Below are 17701 nucleotides of genomic sequence, written 5' to 3'. Positions count from 1 at the left end.
TCATTTTGAACCTGCGGTGCTGGTTTTGACTCGGTTTCTTGTCTTGTTTCAGATCTTTTTTTTTTTCCTTTTTTTTTTTTAAATATTTGGTTCTGAGGAGTCTCCTGGATTATTTTTTATTATTTTTTATCATTATTTTCTTGATATCGCCTACTCTTTTTTCTTTTTAAAAATTTGTTCTGGTTTAATATTATAATAATTATAATATCAAAACATAATTTGTATTGAACCATTCAATAATAATAATAATAATAATAATAATAATAATAATATTTTACGTTTAAAATAATTAAATTCAAATACTCTTCACTTCAGTTCTGCTGTGGTCTGCTCTGACATTAAACATACAAAACTTTTGCATTTATTAAATTACAGGTGTTTTCACTGCAATAAAAAAACACATTTGAAAAGTTTGTTGTGATTGAGCTCATCTCTGGATCTGATCTGTAACTTGGCCCGGTGGCGTCACCTGCTTGTCTCCATGGAGACAGATAAGTTAAATGCCACACTGTGTAACATGCCAGACAAAGCAATAACATTTCCCTCCACCAGAAAAGTAACAAAGTAAAACCTGACCTGTAATTTGGCCCCGTGGCATCATCTGTCTTCAGTCTGGCATCAGTGAACAGAGCCACATTTAGGACTCACATTTTTCCACATGTGACAGAACAACACGTTAAACAGGGAAAAATACAAGAAAGACAATTATTTATTACACATGTGCTGTTTGTTTGTTACACATGTGCAGTTTGTTACACATGTGCAGTTTGTTTGTTACACATGTGCTGTTTGTTACACATGTGCTGTTTGTTACACATGTGCTGTTTGTTACACATGTGCTGTTTGTTTGTTACACATGTGCTGTTTGTTTGTTACACATGTGCTGTTTGTTACACATGTGCTGTTTGTTACACATGTGCTGCACTGATGTCATTATTGTGTTAATGTTTACACGGGGGTTATTTATGTGTTATTGCACTTCTGTGTTTGATGCTTTAAATTTAGTTTAGTAGTTTTTGTTTGTTTCCTAAGATAATAAAATTGAAAACACAATTATTTTCACATTTGAACTTTTATTGCACTTGAGCTCCACTGAGCCATTATTGACACATAAAACATTTTTCATTTGCACAGCACTGAGAATCACATCGGGTCGGACAACGAGGAAGACACGACGAGGTGCACTACTATGAACACAGCAAAAAAATGTATTTACTTCAAACGTAGGTCACATTTTTTTAATTTTATAACTGTTCTCTTTCGCTGTTCACCTTTGAAGTCATTATTTCGGTTAAATCTGTCACTCCTTTCAATTGCAGAAGTGGGCGGGGCTGTTATTATAGATTTCACAGGGGGTTTAGCTGATAGAAAACTGTCAAACTGATGTTAATTTTCATTTTCACTCTTGTATTTTCTTGATCGTCTCAAAGTTGACAGCGTGTGTTTGAGCGTAGAGTCACTTCAAAACAGAAAAACTGAATAAAATCTCTACAATTTCTCCCAAAAAGCCCAATTATACACATCTACAGTTAAGGTGAAATCATTATTACACAGTTACGACAACGCAGATATCAGCCAAGAACAGATACAAACATGGCTTTTGCTTAAAGCTGTGCAAAACGGACTCAACACAAATGCATATAACTGTTTTTTAGTGCTGACGACGTGCGACGGTGTGTGTGTGTGTGTGTGTGGGATCAGACTAAACACACACTGCTCACGGCTCTCAGATGGCACTGGGGTTGCGGAAGTTGTGTCCGGCAAAACGCGCCTGGTCGCCCAACTCCTCCTCGATTCTGAAATGCGAAAGAAAAGCGATTTAGAAGGAGAAAAGTGTAAAAGTAAGAGGAAAAAAATGAACGGTCAATGGGGAATTTTACACGGCAAGCAGTGATATTTACGTCCAGAGCGGGTTTAGAACTGCCAACCTTCACATCAGCAGGAAAACACTCAACCAGCTGAGCCACTGTCGCCCACAAGTACAGCGCTTTTTAGTTAATTGAAGTACTAACACTCACCTCATCAGTTGATTGTACTTCGCCAGACGCTCTGATCGACACGGAGCTCCAGTTTTAATCTACAGAACAAAACAACCCCGTGATTTGAATTCAGTTCATTCAAGTTTATCGTCTATTTTTAATTATATTGTAATTTAACTCTGTGTGTTAACTACATTTTCATATCTCCAGCCTCGAACGCTCGGGAAAGAATTTATTAAATCTTACACGTACAGTAGAAAAATGATCTTAGCGAAATAAAAATGTGGTTTGATATTAATAAACTTTCAATGAATCTAAATAAAACTAAATACTGTATAATTATCTTTTGGAATAGAAAAATTGACTGTCCAACTAATATAAAATTAACTGATATGGAAATTATAATGATACTGATGAAAAACGCGGAAAATGCACATTAGTTTCCTTCAAAATTAGCCAAAGTTGCTGCTATAATGAGTAAAATTAAATGTTTACTGAGTCGGATTTCACTTAAATTATCGTCTATTCCTGCCACATTTGAATTATCGTGTAGAAATCTGGGGCAAAACCTATAAAATCTAACATAAAATCAGTTTTTCTACTCCAAAAGAAGGTCGTTAGAATAGTTCACCAAGCATCTCGCACCAAAAAACCCTATTTTTTAAAGTTAAAACTAGTAAAATTGTGTGATTTTGTTGATTTGAGCACAGCCGTAATGACGTACAGTATAAGGCAGATAATCATAAACTCCGCTCTTGTTTACAGATGTTATTCGGACAGAGAGAAAGTCAATATCATCTCAGACGAACAGGTTTATTCAAAAAAAGTAAGACTAGAACCAGTCAAAAACGTCCTTGTATTTGTGTTTCTGTTTGAGGGGTTTGTGTATGGAACGACCTTGATGATAAATTAATTAGAAGCATTTAAAAAGAGATATAAAACATGACTTTCTGAAAATTACAGGCGTCAGGAGTGATTCATGTGAACTGCTGTAGTTTGTAGTTTTCCTTCTGTTACATATTGAGTCATTTGTTGTAGAACTGATGCTGCTTTTCTTGTAATTATTGTGCGTTATTTTTAAATAGTTAGACATTATAAGTCATTTTTACTTCAGTTTAAACCCTCATGATAGAGATGTTACGCACAACCTTAAACAAGTCGAATAATGTTTGATTTTGATTGTAATGACCGAATAAAATACTTACTATAAACTACACTGATTCGGTTTTCAGACTGTTATACAAGCGATATCAGAGTTTTTTTTGGCTCGTCCTACTTGAATAACGTGGTTTAAGTCGTGTTTAGAGCTGCTGACGTCCCGTTTTAGCTCATTTATTTTGAGTTTGTAGAAAAGTAAGTGTTTGAGACCTGGTTTACTCACAGTTAACCCGATGTTTAGCTTAATTTGAGTTGCACTTTTAACGATTTACACCTAGAAAACGTCACGTGGAAATATGTTCTGAAGTGATGTCAATTAAAACGACATGGGTCAGTATCGTCGTCCCACGCTGTCCGCCTGTGTTTACCTGCCCGGTGCAGAGTCCCACCACCAGATCAGCGATAAACGTGTCCTCTGTCTCTCCGGAGCGATGACTGACCATGACGCCCCAGCCGTTCTCCTGAGCCAGTTTACACCTGCGCAACCCAGAGGTCAAGAGGTCAAGGGTCTCTAAGTGAACGTGCGGGCATCATATTTGTGTAGATAGAACAATAAACAAAAAATATAGAATGTGATACAAGAAAAAGACGGGTCGACTAATTAGCAATAGCAGATTTTTATTAGATTTATAATGCGTTTAGGTTTTAACGGTCAACGCTTTTCGAAAATCTTTACAACAAGAAATCGCTCGCACTTTGTCACACTGGGGACAAGATGGGTTAAGTGTCTTGCCCAAGGACACGACAGTATTCTTTATCTGTGGCGGCTAGAATTGCACCGTCAACGCGTAGGTCAATGGATCTCACCGCTCAACCAACGATGTTTACGTCGAGAGCGGGATTTGAACCACAGACTGTCACATCAGTGGACAAACTACCAACCGAACTGCTCTCGGCTTTAGTTTTTAACATGGAAAATAGTAAAAAAAAAACATAAAAATCCTTGTAGTAATAACTGAGACTCAAACTAAGTTCAAATTTGTCGTTAAAATCTGGAATATAATGTGTGATTTTCTATATAATCTATCTGTGACAGCGCCCTCTGCCTGTCAAATCCTCTTAGTCTTTAAACTCGACTGAAAACCCGCCTCTTCTCCCTGGCATTTAACACTATCCAGACAGGAGATCTTGGTGTTTTATTGTTCTTTTCCTGCGTTTTGTGTGAGCTGTATATTTGTCGACTTTCACGTGAAGCGCTTTGTTCAGCAGAAGTTGTTTTAAACGAGCGACGGAGATAAAGTTGGACAAAATAACTCACGCTTTGATGGCTTCAGTCACGGAGCCGATCTGATTGACTTTGAGCAGTAAACAGTTACAGGCTTTGTCCTCCACGGCCTTCTGTATCCTCCGAGGGTTTGTCACCGTCAGGTCGTCCCCCACCACCTGCACACAAGCAAAAAACACGTTAAAACACAGATATTATACGTTTTTTTCTGCTAAAAATAAAACATAGAACCGTCAAACTCAGGCCCGGGGGTCAAATCTGGCCCACGGTGTGATTATATTTGGCCCATGAGATCATATCAAATGTGCGTTAGAGCTTGCCCGCTGGTATATAGCTCATGCACCACTAATACTACAAATCCCAGAATGCTTTGCTAGTACGTTGGCGTGTAGTCGAGACCGGCAAGTGCCCCTCCTTTTCTGTTGACGCTCATTAGCGACCAAGCTAATAGCTAATAGTCGCCTCAATCAATTTAAATTAATTACAACAGAGAGAGATATAATTTATTTGATTTATCTTTTATTCTTTTATCTTTCTTTTATTTCAACTTTAATTCCTCTCGGTTTGTAATTTCAAACTTGATTTGTTCCAGATTTTGAGTTTAAGCAAAACCAAAATTCGTTTTACATATGAAAAGGTTAAACATTAAACATCATGTGCAGTCAATTTTTCAATAAATATGAAGTTTGACCCATGAATTTGTCTCAGTTTTAAATTTTGGCCCAATGTGAATTTAAGTTTGACGCATCTGATATAAATAATCATAATAAAATCACCTTAATTGTTAATAATGAATTCATTAAAGGTGCATTGTTTTGCTGGTGTGTGGTCGCCACCATCTTGTCTCCATGGAGATGTTTGCTTTGCCAGGAATATTCCACAGTAAAACATTAACTTATCCATCTTGAATTTACTCATTTAGGTTGTTGAAAAATACCTCAAAAACATGCTCCTCCTCCTCGTCGTCTTTTACGAAGATAAATTGGTTTAATTTCAAAACGTTCTAGGCAAAGACACAAACATGGAGAACAGAAGGTGGTGTATGGCCTTCCACCAGAAAAGTTACATAGTGAAGCTTTAATATTGAGCCCAGTTCGCAGATGTATTTGTGTTTGTGTCGGTGAAGTCGTCCCACCTGAATACCGACAGAAGCTGTGAATTTGGTCCAAGCCTCCCAGTCGTCTTGGTCAAATGGATCTTCAATAGAAACAACTGAAAAAAACACAAATATAACATGAGGAAAGAAAGAAAGAAAAAAAAAACATACTTTCAAATGTTAAACCCTGCATTCATATACCGTTAGGATTAAATATTAGGCTTTATAAAGAAAACACAGACACAAAATGGTTGATTCCAGGCAGATGCACAGCCCTGACAGACCAAAGAGCCGCCTTAAACTCGGGTCTTTTAGCCAAATGTGCCACATAAGCCCATAATTAAACCAAATCAACGGGTCAGAGGGACAGAGGACAGAGGGACAGAGGGACAGAGGACAGAGGACAGAGGACAGAGGACAGCGCACTGCAGGCATTTTACTGCTGCAGCTTCTCCCCTTCTACAAAGATGTGATGAGGAAATACAAGTAAACATGGAGCCGTGGAATAAACAAAGAGCTTTTAATCTGACCCTTTTCTCTTCTTTCACGGCTCTGATCTGCATAAACTCGTCTCTGTTTGCTTTTTGACAGAAATCCTGAATTTTACACAATGATTTCTGCACAAATTTGCTCGCATTATTCATTAATAAGCCACAGCTGCCCGACAGAAATGTGGCATCCATCCATTTTCTTTTGCTTATCCGGGGCCGGGCAACAGTTTAAGCGGGGACCCCCGTACTTCCCCTACCCCAGACACTTCCCCCGGCTCCTCCGGTGGGTCCCCAAGGTGTTCCCAGGCCAGACCAGAGACATAGGCCGTGTCCCGATTCGACAAATGCACACTTCGGAGTACCCGGCTGACGAGGGTACTCCTCCGTGTAGCCTCCGTCGTGCCAAAACGGGACAGTCCTACACCACAGAGTGACTTTACGTCGCCTAGCAACCGTGACGGCTGTTGACTAATGAGCTAAACGTGTAAAAATGGAAATAATTACAGTTTTACTTTTTGAAGAAGAAGAAGAGTCAAGGTGTTGTCGCCGTTGCAGCCGTTTATTTCTGTTTAGAGTGAATGAAGTAAGGAATTAATGTTTCCCTTTGAATATCGATAGGTAAATGTAAAGTTCCAGGTGATTTTTTTCCCCCAATTGTAGCGAGTATTGCATAACTTTAAGAAAATACACCTTGTTTCTCTTGTAGATATAGGGGGATACAGCAGCGCACGAAGTCTGCTCGGATGCACGCTTCGTTCACGGCCGATCTCCACGGAAACGCAGGGCACATTTTCAGCCTCATTTGTCGGGCGCGCGAAATGGGACGGGCCGGAAGTGACGTAAGTGTCCTTCAAATGCGGCCGACGTAGTGCGCATTTGGGAAAATTGGGACGTTGCGACACAGCCACGGTCCCTCCACTGTGTCCTGGGTCTTTCCTGGGGTCTCCTCTCAGTGGGACATGCCCTGAACACTCCACCAACAGTCAAAAAAACACATTCATTTTTAGACAAGTGGGTGAAAAGTCCTGCCCAGTAACACAACAACAACTGATGAGGATTGTCCGTCAGGCAGAATATGACGCACCCACTAACCCGCTCTTTATTAAACTAAAAACATTCAAACTAAACGATCCTGTGGAGTTTAATTCAGCAGTTGTTTTGTTTAAACGCTTCCACACTGTGTCCAGGAGCTGTTCAGACCCAGAGAGAGTCGCTATAATCTGAGGAGAACTGGGATCTTCCAAAAAACTACGGCAAGAACTACAAAAAAAAAAACCCAAAAAACTACGTTGCATCTCAGTTACAGGGGGGAATTTATGGAATCGTCTGGATAATGAATTAAAAAGCTGCACATCGATTAAAGCAGATGTGTCAAACTCAAGGCCCGCGAGCCAAATGCGGCCCGCCACATCATTTTATGTGGCCCTCGACAGAGTAAATTAAAAGGTATGATGGTCTTAAAATCTCAGTGTATCAGGAGATCTGCAGATACACAGTCATATTTTTAAGTCGAGGCAAATGCACGTGTAATATTTGTAACTTGAATAAGTAATAAATACAGAAACAGTTAATTAACAAGTTATAAAATTAGTTAGATTTATTTTACATTTGGCCCTTTGAGAGCAGACGTTTTGCTGATGGGGCCCTCGGTGAAAATATGTTTGACGCCCCTGAATTAAAGTATTAAAAAAAATGTACAAATTACCGTAAAAGTTCTAGAAAAATATAGAGCAATAGTAAAACTGTTACTATGACAACTGAACTGAACATTAATGAACATAGTACAAACTTTGTCTATGACGTGATATAAATTATGTAATAAGAAAACAAAATAGTAATAATAATAATAATATGTTGATTAAAAATAACACCTATGATCATGATAATAAGGACTAATGATTATTATATGTATAAATATAAACCCAGAGGAAACCGTAAGACATAAAAACAAATGTATTTCTTCTGTATTGTATAATTATTTGAAATTGTTGTGTTTTCTCTTGTTGTGTTTATTGTTATTTAAATGTGGAATTAGGCATAAATAAGTTTAGCTTCAGCCAACGCCTTTCAGTCACAATTGGACGGATTCTGTGCGACTGTGACATCGTTTTGTTTGTTTTTCTGTTTGTGTCTGAATAAACTCACTAACAATTCACTGATCAGAGATGAGATTGAACTGCCAACCTCTGGGGTAATATAATGACTGTCCACCTGTCCAAAAACATCTTTACTTTATTCCAGGACGCCAAACTCCATCATCTACCTCAAAGCACAGACCTGGGTAGTTGTTGATGAAGCCCTGGTAGATGCTCGCTAACTCGTCCGCGCTGATGTTTCGCGCCACGTTTGGAGGAGATTTGAAGTCCAGGTCGTACTGTCCCTCCATGAAGAATTCAGAAGCGGCGACGTCCATCCCGATCACCACTTTATCTGTGAATCCTGCCTTTTCTATGGCGGTTTTGATCAGCTCCAAAGCTAAAAAAACACACAGTTAGCATTAGCAAGTATTAGCGACATGTATTTGTACGCTTTATAATGTCGTTTGCTTATTAAAAACAGAGCTGGAGTTGTGTTTTTGTTGTTTCATTCACACATGTTTAACACACAAACCCTGCAGATTTAGGCTGAGTTCTTCTCTCAAACTGAAAACGCTCTGTTCCACCTTGTGATGTCATCATGTGGTAATACAGGAAGTGCTCCACGGTGTTTGTAAACTCCACACACCTTAAACAGAATCATTTGGATCATTTCATCTCTGGAATTTCCGATCTCTACTGAACTAAAGGTAAAAGGAGGAGGAGTTCACTTGAAAACTACCAATTCATGACATCACAAGGTGGAACAGAGCGTTTTGAGCATCGACACACGAATAATAAAGCGTGAATGAAACAAAACACAACTCCAGGTCTGTTTTTGAGGCGATAACAGCATTATAACATGACTTAAAGCTACAAGAGTCAGTTTTGTGTCATTTATAACCTTTAAAGACTCCATAATAATTTGTCCTCTGCATTTGACCCATCCTTTAATCCAACCCAATAGGAGCATTAAAGTCTTTTGCAAGTTTTGAGGTGAAATTTGACTGGCAATATCAGGTAATCCACTCAGAGGGTTGAAGTTTTGATGATACGAACACTTGATCGCCAACGACTGACTTTAACAATTATGCAAAATGATCATAAATGAACACAAATGTATGTAACCAAGTTTACCTGAAAATGTAAGTGTTCAGTTCTCTATTCACCGTCATGTCATTGTGTATTTGTACTTGCGCACGCAGCAGGTCGTGTCTTGCCCAAGGACACAAGTGGTTATATCTACTGCGGGTCAATGGATATAACTGCACTACTGTGGGATTCGAACCGCCAACCCTCAGATCAACAGACAAAAACTCTACCGAGCTACTGTCGAAAACTTAAAATGACTTCAGTTCAGTTACTTAAGTTGTCAATAGTTGTTTTTTTTCAATAGTTGTTTTACTTTTTGATTTTTTGTGACAGTATTTGAGGTGAAACTGTGGAACGCTCTGGATTTACAACAAAAACAACGCCACAGTGTCATAAATTTAAGTTTTTATGTAAAGACGTGGTCTGGTCTGATACAGAGAGAAGACGGTTTAAATATAAAGTTTAAATATAAAGTCACACTGCACTTTCTCTGTGTCAGTGTTGTTCTACTTTATGCTCATTGTTTCCTTCCCATTGCTTTATTCATGTTATTACCGTAAATTTCGGACTATAGAGTGCACCTGAATATGAGCCGCACCAGCTAAATTTGAAAAGAAAATCAATTTTGTACATATATAAGCCGCGTCTGAATATAAGCCGCAGGTTTTCATATTGTAACGTGAGATATTTACACAGAAAGACGGTGCACGGACACGCTTTTTTAAAAACTGTGCCTGAAAATTGACACCGACACGACATCAACACGGGATGAACGCACCTGCAGGTTTAGAAAATAAAGCCGTACCAACACGAGCCTCTGCTTTTATTTCCTCTGAAAGCTTTTGTCGTTTTTTTACATTGACCGAGTTGGATTCATTGATGCCGAGCTCACGTGCAGTGGCTCTATTTCCTTCTTTAATGGTCAAACTCACGCGCAGAGGCTCTATTTCCTTCTTTAACGGTCAAACTCACGTGCGGTGGCTCTATTTCCTTCTTTAACGGTCAAACTCACGTGCGGTGGCTCTGTTTCCTTCTTTAACGGTCAAACTCACGTGCGGTGGCTCTATTTCCTTCTTTAACGGTCAAACTCACGTGCGGTGGCTCTATTTCCTTCTTTAACGGTCAAACTCACGTGCGGTGGCTCTGTTTCCTTCTTTAACGGTCAAACTCACGTGCGGTGGCTCTATTTCCTTCTTTAACGGTCAAACTCACGTGCGGTGGATCTATTTCCTTCTTTAATGGTCAAACTCACGTGCAGAGGCTCTATTTCCTTCTTTAACGGTCAAGCTCACGTGCAGAGGCTCTATTTCCTTCTTTATCTTAAAAACTGCATCACATCCATTTCTTCGTGTGTTTTCCACGATGCACAAAATGACCGTTCAAAATCAAAACTAGTGAATTCCTCAGAGCAGAATCTTTCTTCACGTCTGTCTCACCTTTACGTTTACAGCTAGAGAGCGCCCTCCGGTGGCCGTTATCCGGTAAAATTATATGAATAAGCCGCACTGTTGTATAGGCCGCAGGGTTCAAAGCGTGGGGGGAAAAGTCGCGGGTTATAGTCCGAAATTTACTGTTTTTCTTTCTGTTGCAATTTAGAAATGCCTCATGTTTCTTATAGTAACACTGCACATCTAAATCATTATTAGTGACATTTTTCTGCATTTATTGTCATGAATTGTGGGTGTGTATATGTGTATATGTAAAAAAAGTATTTAATTTATGTGATGATGGAAAACAGGGCTGGGATTTAATATGTTTTCTTCTTCTCACTCCTTTTCGAGCTTAAACAAGAAAAAAAAAAAGTGAAATGTGAGTTAAGTGTATTTGATATATGTGCTCAAAATAAATAAATAAATAAAACATAGATTATTTAAAAGTGTAACCTCAACCTAAGTGTTCAAATCCCACCACATGACGTAACTGTACCAAAAAAAACAAACAGAAACACGACTCGCTGGGAGACAGTTACGTAGTATTCAACCATTACCTTCACTATTTTCTTGTATATTCGGGGCAAATCCGCCCTCGTCTCCCACATTCGTCGCGTCTTGTCCATATTTCTCTTTGATGACGCCCCTCAGAGTTTGGTACAGCTCCGCCCCTACCCGAAGAGCGTCTCTGAATGACTCCGCCCCCACGGGAAGCACCATGAACTCCTGCATGGCCAGTCTGTTCCCAGCGTGAGACCCTCCGTTGATCACATTAAAAGCCTGAAACGCAGAAGAAATCAATGTTATTTCGATTTTTTCTTGAGTCTTTTTCTACTAAAAACGACATTTAAGTTGCTTTTCTCATGGAACATACTCCACCAGCTTCTCACCGTGTTACTGCGTTATCTAAAATGTCGCTAGGAGGCGGGGCCCAGGGTCTTTTTTCCTAGGGGGCCCTCTTTCCTATTCATTTATATTAGAGGGGGCCCATGTGAGGCTTTTTTTTTTTTTGCCCGGACCCCCAATTTTCTGTTAACGGCACTGTTCCACACTACGGCTTTAAAGCTTTAAACCTACCTCTAACGCCACGGAGATAAGCAAGTAATGCCACAATACCAATTTACAAGCCACATCTATGGAGAGGCAGCCCCGCTCACAGAATGAATGCATGTTTTTTTAGTATTTTTGAGCAATAAAAACACCTGTAATTGAATGAAAGCAAAAAATACACATTCACATTCACCAGTGTACACACACACACACACACACACACACACCCACACACGCACACGCAAACGGACATTGGGGGTGAGGTGGGTTAAGTGTCTTGCCCAAGGACACAACAACAGCATTCATCTCAATTAATGTTTTATGTCGAGAGCGAGATTTGAACCGCCAACCTTCAGGTCAGTGGACAAAAATAGATAAGATTAATGCTCCGCTATGCAACATTCCAGACAAAGCAAAAGTAGCTCCATGATCAGGTGAGGCGTACACTCCACCAGAAAAGTTACACCTTTAATTAAGTTAGTGTTGGATTTGTGTAGTAGTGTTTTTTTTGTTTTTTTTTAAATTAAATTTTAACAATATCACAACCTTCTGCCACCTTCCTACAGGGACAGAACACAACTGTTCACAAATTTACACAAATACATTAGAAATAACACATTCTCATACAATCATACATCCTCACACACACACACACACGCACACACTCACACATGTACCCATACAAGTGAGTGCAAATCAATATACAATATGAAAAATAACAGTAGTAAAATAAACAAAACAGCAAAAATAAATAAAATAAATAAAACCAAAAAAAAGAAAATAAAAAATAAATAAATAAAATAAAATAAAATAAATAGCACAATCGTCACTGATAATATTTGAACGTAAACCACGCTCCAGATCAGACATTATTTATGCTCTACTTCCATTTTACACTTCTGTTATAGTAGTTTTCATTGTAATAAGTTATTAATAATTCTCTAGTTTATATAATATCATTTCTTGTGTTATATGTTTTAATTATAAATAATAACCTTTATGATCTTCGCCATTTTTACTTTATTATTACCGTACTTTGATTTCTGGTCTGGAGTTTAACTTAAAGTGAAATCGTGACGTTGAGAATATGACGGGTGGAGGTATTTGTTCACATTTTGTAGTTATAGTAGTGGTTGTAGTAGTCATAATAGTCGTTATAGTAGCAGTACTAATAGTAATGATTATTATATGAGATTATTATGCAAAAAAAAAGCAAAAAAAAACAAACAAACAAGGCTCAAATCGTGGTTAAAAACAAATCAAAGTTATACCCATTTGTAAATAGTAAATGTACTGTATGTGTGTGTTTGTGTGTGTCTGAAACATGAAACTACACTGTTGGAAAAATGTGTTTAAACTGTTTTGAACTGTTTTGTTTAGAGAAAAGTCCAACGAGGGACAGGAGCTGAGCGTTTGCAGCGTCGCCTGTGACTCTTACGGCCGCACTGTCAAACAAATACAGATTCGTTTTTGGTCCAGATGAGCGCGTATTCCCTGTAAAACTGGCAGAAACTCAAACGACCCCAGACTTACGGGAACAGGAAGGACTAGTTCTCGATTTCCTGCCAAGTCAGCGATATGCCGGTACAACGGGACGCCCTTTTCTGCAGCGCCGGCTTTGCATATGGCCAGAGACACTCCCAGAATAGCGTTGGCTCCAAACTTAGCTGGGAAACAACATTAGCGCAGTGAAAAACGATGATGCTAACGTTACATCGGCCTGTGGTTTTAAATACAGATGCGTCTTGTCTTACATTTGTTCTCGGTGCCGTCCAGTTCGATCATGACGTTGTCCAGTGCGTCCTGCTCCAACACGCTGATACCCTGCAAGAAAACACACAACTTTTTGAGCGTCCGACCGTGTTAAAATCACGTCGCGTCGTTATTATGCATGTTGAAGTGTTTCCGAAAATGTCTGCTTTCACCTACCCCCTATCTCTGCCCACTTCTCTGCTTTTAATTGTGACTTTTCAAATGATTCCGAGCCTTTATGTGATTCCTGCACGCTGGGTTTAGTACTAGGATCTGGAAACCGAATATGAGGCGCTCCTTCTGTTTTATAATTGGGTAATTAGCTGAACAAACGATGTGACAAAGTGTGAGAAAAACAGAACAGAGGATAAAGAGCCTGACGCTGATGTGTTTACTAAAGAATAACACAACCACAGACAAAAACTATGTCTCCACTTTGTAGCACTGATACATCCTTAATTAGCCCTTAAATAGGCACACCTGGGCACACCTGGGCACACCTGGGCACACCTGGGCACACCTGGGCACACCTGGGCACACCTAGTAAGACCAAAGGCCAGGAGGGTCTCAAAATGTATAATCATACATATATTTTAATTATTTATGACAAAAAATCATTACTTTTTTCCTCATTTCTCTGTTTACCTGCACTGGCTCCTATTTCATATCAGGTGCAATTCAAAATGTTCTTGATTGTGTTTAAACGTGTCGCTCTCTGGGTCCTCTTTAAACGCGTCGCTCCGTGGGTCCTCTTTAAGCGCGTCGCTCCGTGGGTCCTCTTTAAACGCGTCGCTCCGTGGGTCCTCTTTAAGCGCGTCGCTCCGTGGGTCCTCTTTAAACGCGTCGCTCCGTGGGTCCTCTTTAAAGGCGTCGCTCTGTGGGTCCTCTTTAAAGGTGTCACTCTGTGGGTCCTCTTTAAACGCGTCGCTCTGTGGGTCCTCTTTAAATGCGTCGCTCCGTGGGTCCTCTTTAAACGCGTCGCTTCGTGGGTCCTCTTTAAATCGTGTAGTATCGTGTTGTTTGTGCATTTGTTGTTTTTTTTGTTAACTTTTATGCAAAACACTTTCATCAGCTCAAGTTGTTTTAAACGTGCTGTATAAATAAACTTAAATAGAATTGAATTATTTAAGTTTATTTATATTTAAAACAAATAAATACCCAACATACACAACATAAACAACCTTTACATCATATTTAATGTTTTTCGTCGTTGTAATTGCCTTAATAAAGCCTGAAAAAGTACTTAGAGTAGTAGTACTTAAAGCAGACATGAAGTTAGACGTGTCGGACTGGGGGGGGTTAAAGGGGATCGTTTACCCGGGGCCCAGTGCAGGGAGGGGCCCCTCACCAACTCTGTAATATGCATTTTTCATAAGACAATACATAGAGCGGGGTCCCAAACATGATTTTTACCCAGGCCCAGAATGTGGAGCTACAGCCCTGCATGAAGTAAACACTAAGACTTTACTCACGCTTTATTAAGGTTAATAAAAGTTTGGTTATTTTAAATTGGAGCCAAACTGTCTGTGCCAAACCTCATACTCACCGACTCAATCAGAGCAGGCGCCAGAGTGTCGTTAATATGTCCCACGGCCTTTGTGACACCTGCGGACAAGAAAAACAACAACAGCACAGGCCTCGTTTACTTTCATAGCAACATTACTGCGGCGCTACGGTTCAGATTTCATTTATTTTCATGTCTTTTTATTTATACAGGGAGCGCCCGCTGAGAGAACCTGACTCTTTTTTTCGTGAGCGACTTGTTAAAATACAGAACAAACATTTAAAACATTAAAAAGAGGAGCAGGTGTGAGTATAAACGTTTATCGCCACATTATTAAAGTGCATTAGTGGAACCAGCGTATCCGGTTTTAGATGTTTTACAGAGAGTTTTTCGATGTAAATAATCATGAGATCTTGGATTAAAAGTTCCTGTTTCATAGTTCAACAGACATCACAACATTGTATATAAAGAGTCTATAATATTTAATAGAAATGGGGTCAAGAAGTGAAAAATATAGAGTTTTGTTGCGATAATTATACTTAAAAGGCGTATAGTTCAACATTTGTAGACATTATCACCTACTACGAACAAAACCAGCAGTGTTCTATGGTTTTAAAAGAAAATATGGTCATTTTTAGGAATTGGGGCATGGGAATCAACAGGAATCCTATTATTTTATATTATAAGGGGGCCCCATGTGAGGTCTTTGCCCAAATTTCTGTTGATGAGCCTCAATTGGGGCAACAACTATTAATCTTATGGTTTAAAGTCCTTTTGTTTACAATTAGACCTTTCTGATTACATAATGCTAACACTTACTGGCTCAAAATAATAGAAAACAATTTAATCTTAATTAATTTGCATTACCAGTCAAAATTTGGTCACACTCTCTTATTCAATGTTCTTTTTTTTCTTTATTTTTACTACTTTCTCCACAGAAAACACACAGAAAACATCAAATATGTGAAGCAAAATATATGGAATTATGTAGAAAAGAAAAAAAACATTAAATAAATCTACAAAATATTTTAATTTTTTATATTTTAAGACATTAAACTTGATGTCAGGCTTTGTTTTACGTGGCGAGGCCCAGTAATTACAGAGATATTAACCTTAAACCAGGTCAACAAATCTGTGATCTGACAGATAAACCGCATATTTTATCACGTCTGTCGACAGAAATTTGGGGGGCCGGGGCAAAAAGCGTCACTTGGGCCCCCCCCACTAATATCAATTAAGAAGAAAAAGGTCTAATACTGGGCCCCTATTACGCTGGGCCCCGAGACAACAGGCCCGTTTGCCCCTTCCCCGTCAACGCCCCTGAATTCTCCCATAGAATTGTGACGTGTCTCCAGCTTCATTTGAAACTTTATTGATCCTAGACTGTTGTGACGTCACTTAAACCCAACCAACACTAAACAGCTGGGTATGTGCGTTATTTGTGGCCTTCACCTTTTCCCTTGTAGCGGGTTTTGTCTCCATCTCGGAGCTCCAGGGCCTCGTAGATCCCAGTCGAAGCACCACTGGGAACAGCAGCCCTGAATAAACCTGCAGAAGCGTCGGATCAGAATGGAATTTACCCCCGTTTCTGAACAGAACACATGATAAAAATAAAAAATAAACAAAAACCAGACATGTTTTCGCACCTTTGCTCGTATTCAGGTCAACCTCGACAGTTGGATTCCCCCTGGAGTCCAAGATCTCCCTGGCAACAATGCTGACGATCGACATCCTGCCTATTCAGATCAACACAGAGGACACACGAGAAAAGCCGTTAAAGCTGCACGATGTGACTTTTCTGGGCTGCCGGTTGCTCGTCTCCATGGAGATGTTACGGCGTCACCTGGAATACTTCACCGTATGACGTTCAACTTATATCCATGTTGTTTTTTTATTCAATTGTGCATGAAAATACCTCAGAAAAACATGTATTCTTAGTGCGAAATCTGACCTGTAACGTGACCTGGCTCGTCTCCATGGAGATAAGTTAAATGCCATATTGTGAAACAGTCAAGTCAAAGCAAAAACACGTCCTTTGAGACCGGTTTGGAGAAAAGTTGCGTAGTCTAACTTGAAAGCACGTCAAGACACATGCAAGAAACCGTATTTTCTGCATTTGACCCATCCTTGACTGCGATTTATTGGGGGAAACAACCGACCCAGGACCCATCTCCGGATCGTGGGGCTGGTTCACGGTCAGTTCCTGGTTAAATAATTATGGGCTCGTGTTTTAGGTCCATCTATAAAACATGACTGTGCATTTTTGAACCAAACTGAGCCAGATTGAAGCAGTTCTGCAGCTCGGAAACACTTCAAATCTAAAGGAAATGAAACAGAACAACGAGGAATTATTTTTGGATAAACAGATGGCAACATGCAAACATCTAAACAGAAGAAACCAGTAATAACACGATAGAATTACACCTCTATGAATCATATATTGTCATCCTGTTCCAACGCCAAATCCCGTTTAGCAGCTGAAAATACCAACCTTTGCAGAAAAGCAGAGGATGAGACATAACACGGAGGAGAAGACACAGAAAAACACATATTTTTTTTTACGTTACCTGCAGCGGATTTGAAAGCCTGGCAGAGCAAGTGGTCAGATCTGAGCAAATAAACGAGCGATGGAGGAGAGGAGAGTGTGGGAGGGAGAAGGAGGAGGAGGAGGAGAAGTGGGAGATGGAGAGGAAGCGTGAGGGAGAGGGGGAGGGGGATGTGAGTCACGGTATGATGCTGAGAGGAGAGAGAGAGGAAGAGAGAGAGAAAAAAAAAGGAGGGAGGAGGAAATGGAAAACAAAGGTTGGAGCGAGATGGCAGAGGTTGCGTGCATGACCTCTGATGCAGTA

General features: G+C 39.6%; 1 protein-coding gene across 3 annotated transcripts; it reads right to left on the bottom strand.

The window, feature by feature from the left end:
• Window positions 1-1060: 1060 nt before the first annotated feature.
• LOC117384362 (gamma-enolase-like) lies at window positions 1061-17512 on the bottom strand. Of its 3 annotated transcripts, XM_055227686.1 has the most exons (14): window positions 17344-17403; window positions 16499-16588; window positions 16305-16400; window positions 14895-14953; window positions 13351-13420; window positions 13130-13263; window positions 11104-11326; window positions 8227-8424; window positions 5498-5574; window positions 4396-4520; window positions 3506-3614; window positions 2019-2077; window positions 1722-1796; window positions 1443-1459 (listed from the first exon to the last, which is right to left on the bottom strand). In XM_055227686.1, exons 1-13 carry the CDS (start codon window positions 17369-17371, stop codon window positions 1727-1729), a joined length of 1338 nt encoding a protein of 445 aa, XP_055083661.1. In that variant the 5' UTR covers window positions 17372-17403; the 3' UTR covers window positions 1443-1459; window positions 1722-1726. The 3 variants fall into 3 exon arrangements, with proteins under 3 accessions (XP_033837556.1, XP_055083660.1, XP_055083661.1); XM_033981665.2 differs by lacking the exon at window positions 17344-17403 and adding an exon at window positions 17420-17512 and having other exon boundaries at window positions 1061-1796; XM_055227685.1 differs by having other exon boundaries at window positions 1061-1796.
• Window positions 17513-17701: the final 189 nt, after the last annotated feature.

This window comes from Periophthalmus magnuspinnatus, chromosome 16 (genome assembly GCF_009829125.3).
Source record: "Periophthalmus magnuspinnatus isolate fPerMag1 chromosome 16, fPerMag1.2.pri, whole genome shotgun sequence".
NCBI lineage: Eukaryota > Metazoa > Chordata > Actinopteri > Gobiiformes > Gobiidae > Periophthalmus > Periophthalmus magnuspinnatus.
This window is presented reverse-complemented; position numbering and strand designations above follow the sequence as displayed.

What these genes read in the sequence shown, in the direction of transcription:
- LOC117384362 (XM_055227685.1), bottom strand. Translation starts at nt 17,371, where the DNA reads ATGTCTCATCCTCTGCTTTTCTGCAAAG. An exon ending in CTTCATCAACAACTACCCAG is followed by an intron (nt 5,575 to 8,226) that starts GTCTGTGCTTTG and finishes TGTTTTTTTCAG; the next exon opens with TTGTTTCTATTGAAGATCCA. An exon ending in CAGCTTCTGTCGGTATTCAG is followed by an intron (nt 4,521 to 5,497) that starts GTGGGACGACTT and finishes GCTTGTGTGCAG; the next exon opens with GTGGTGGGGGACGACCTGAC.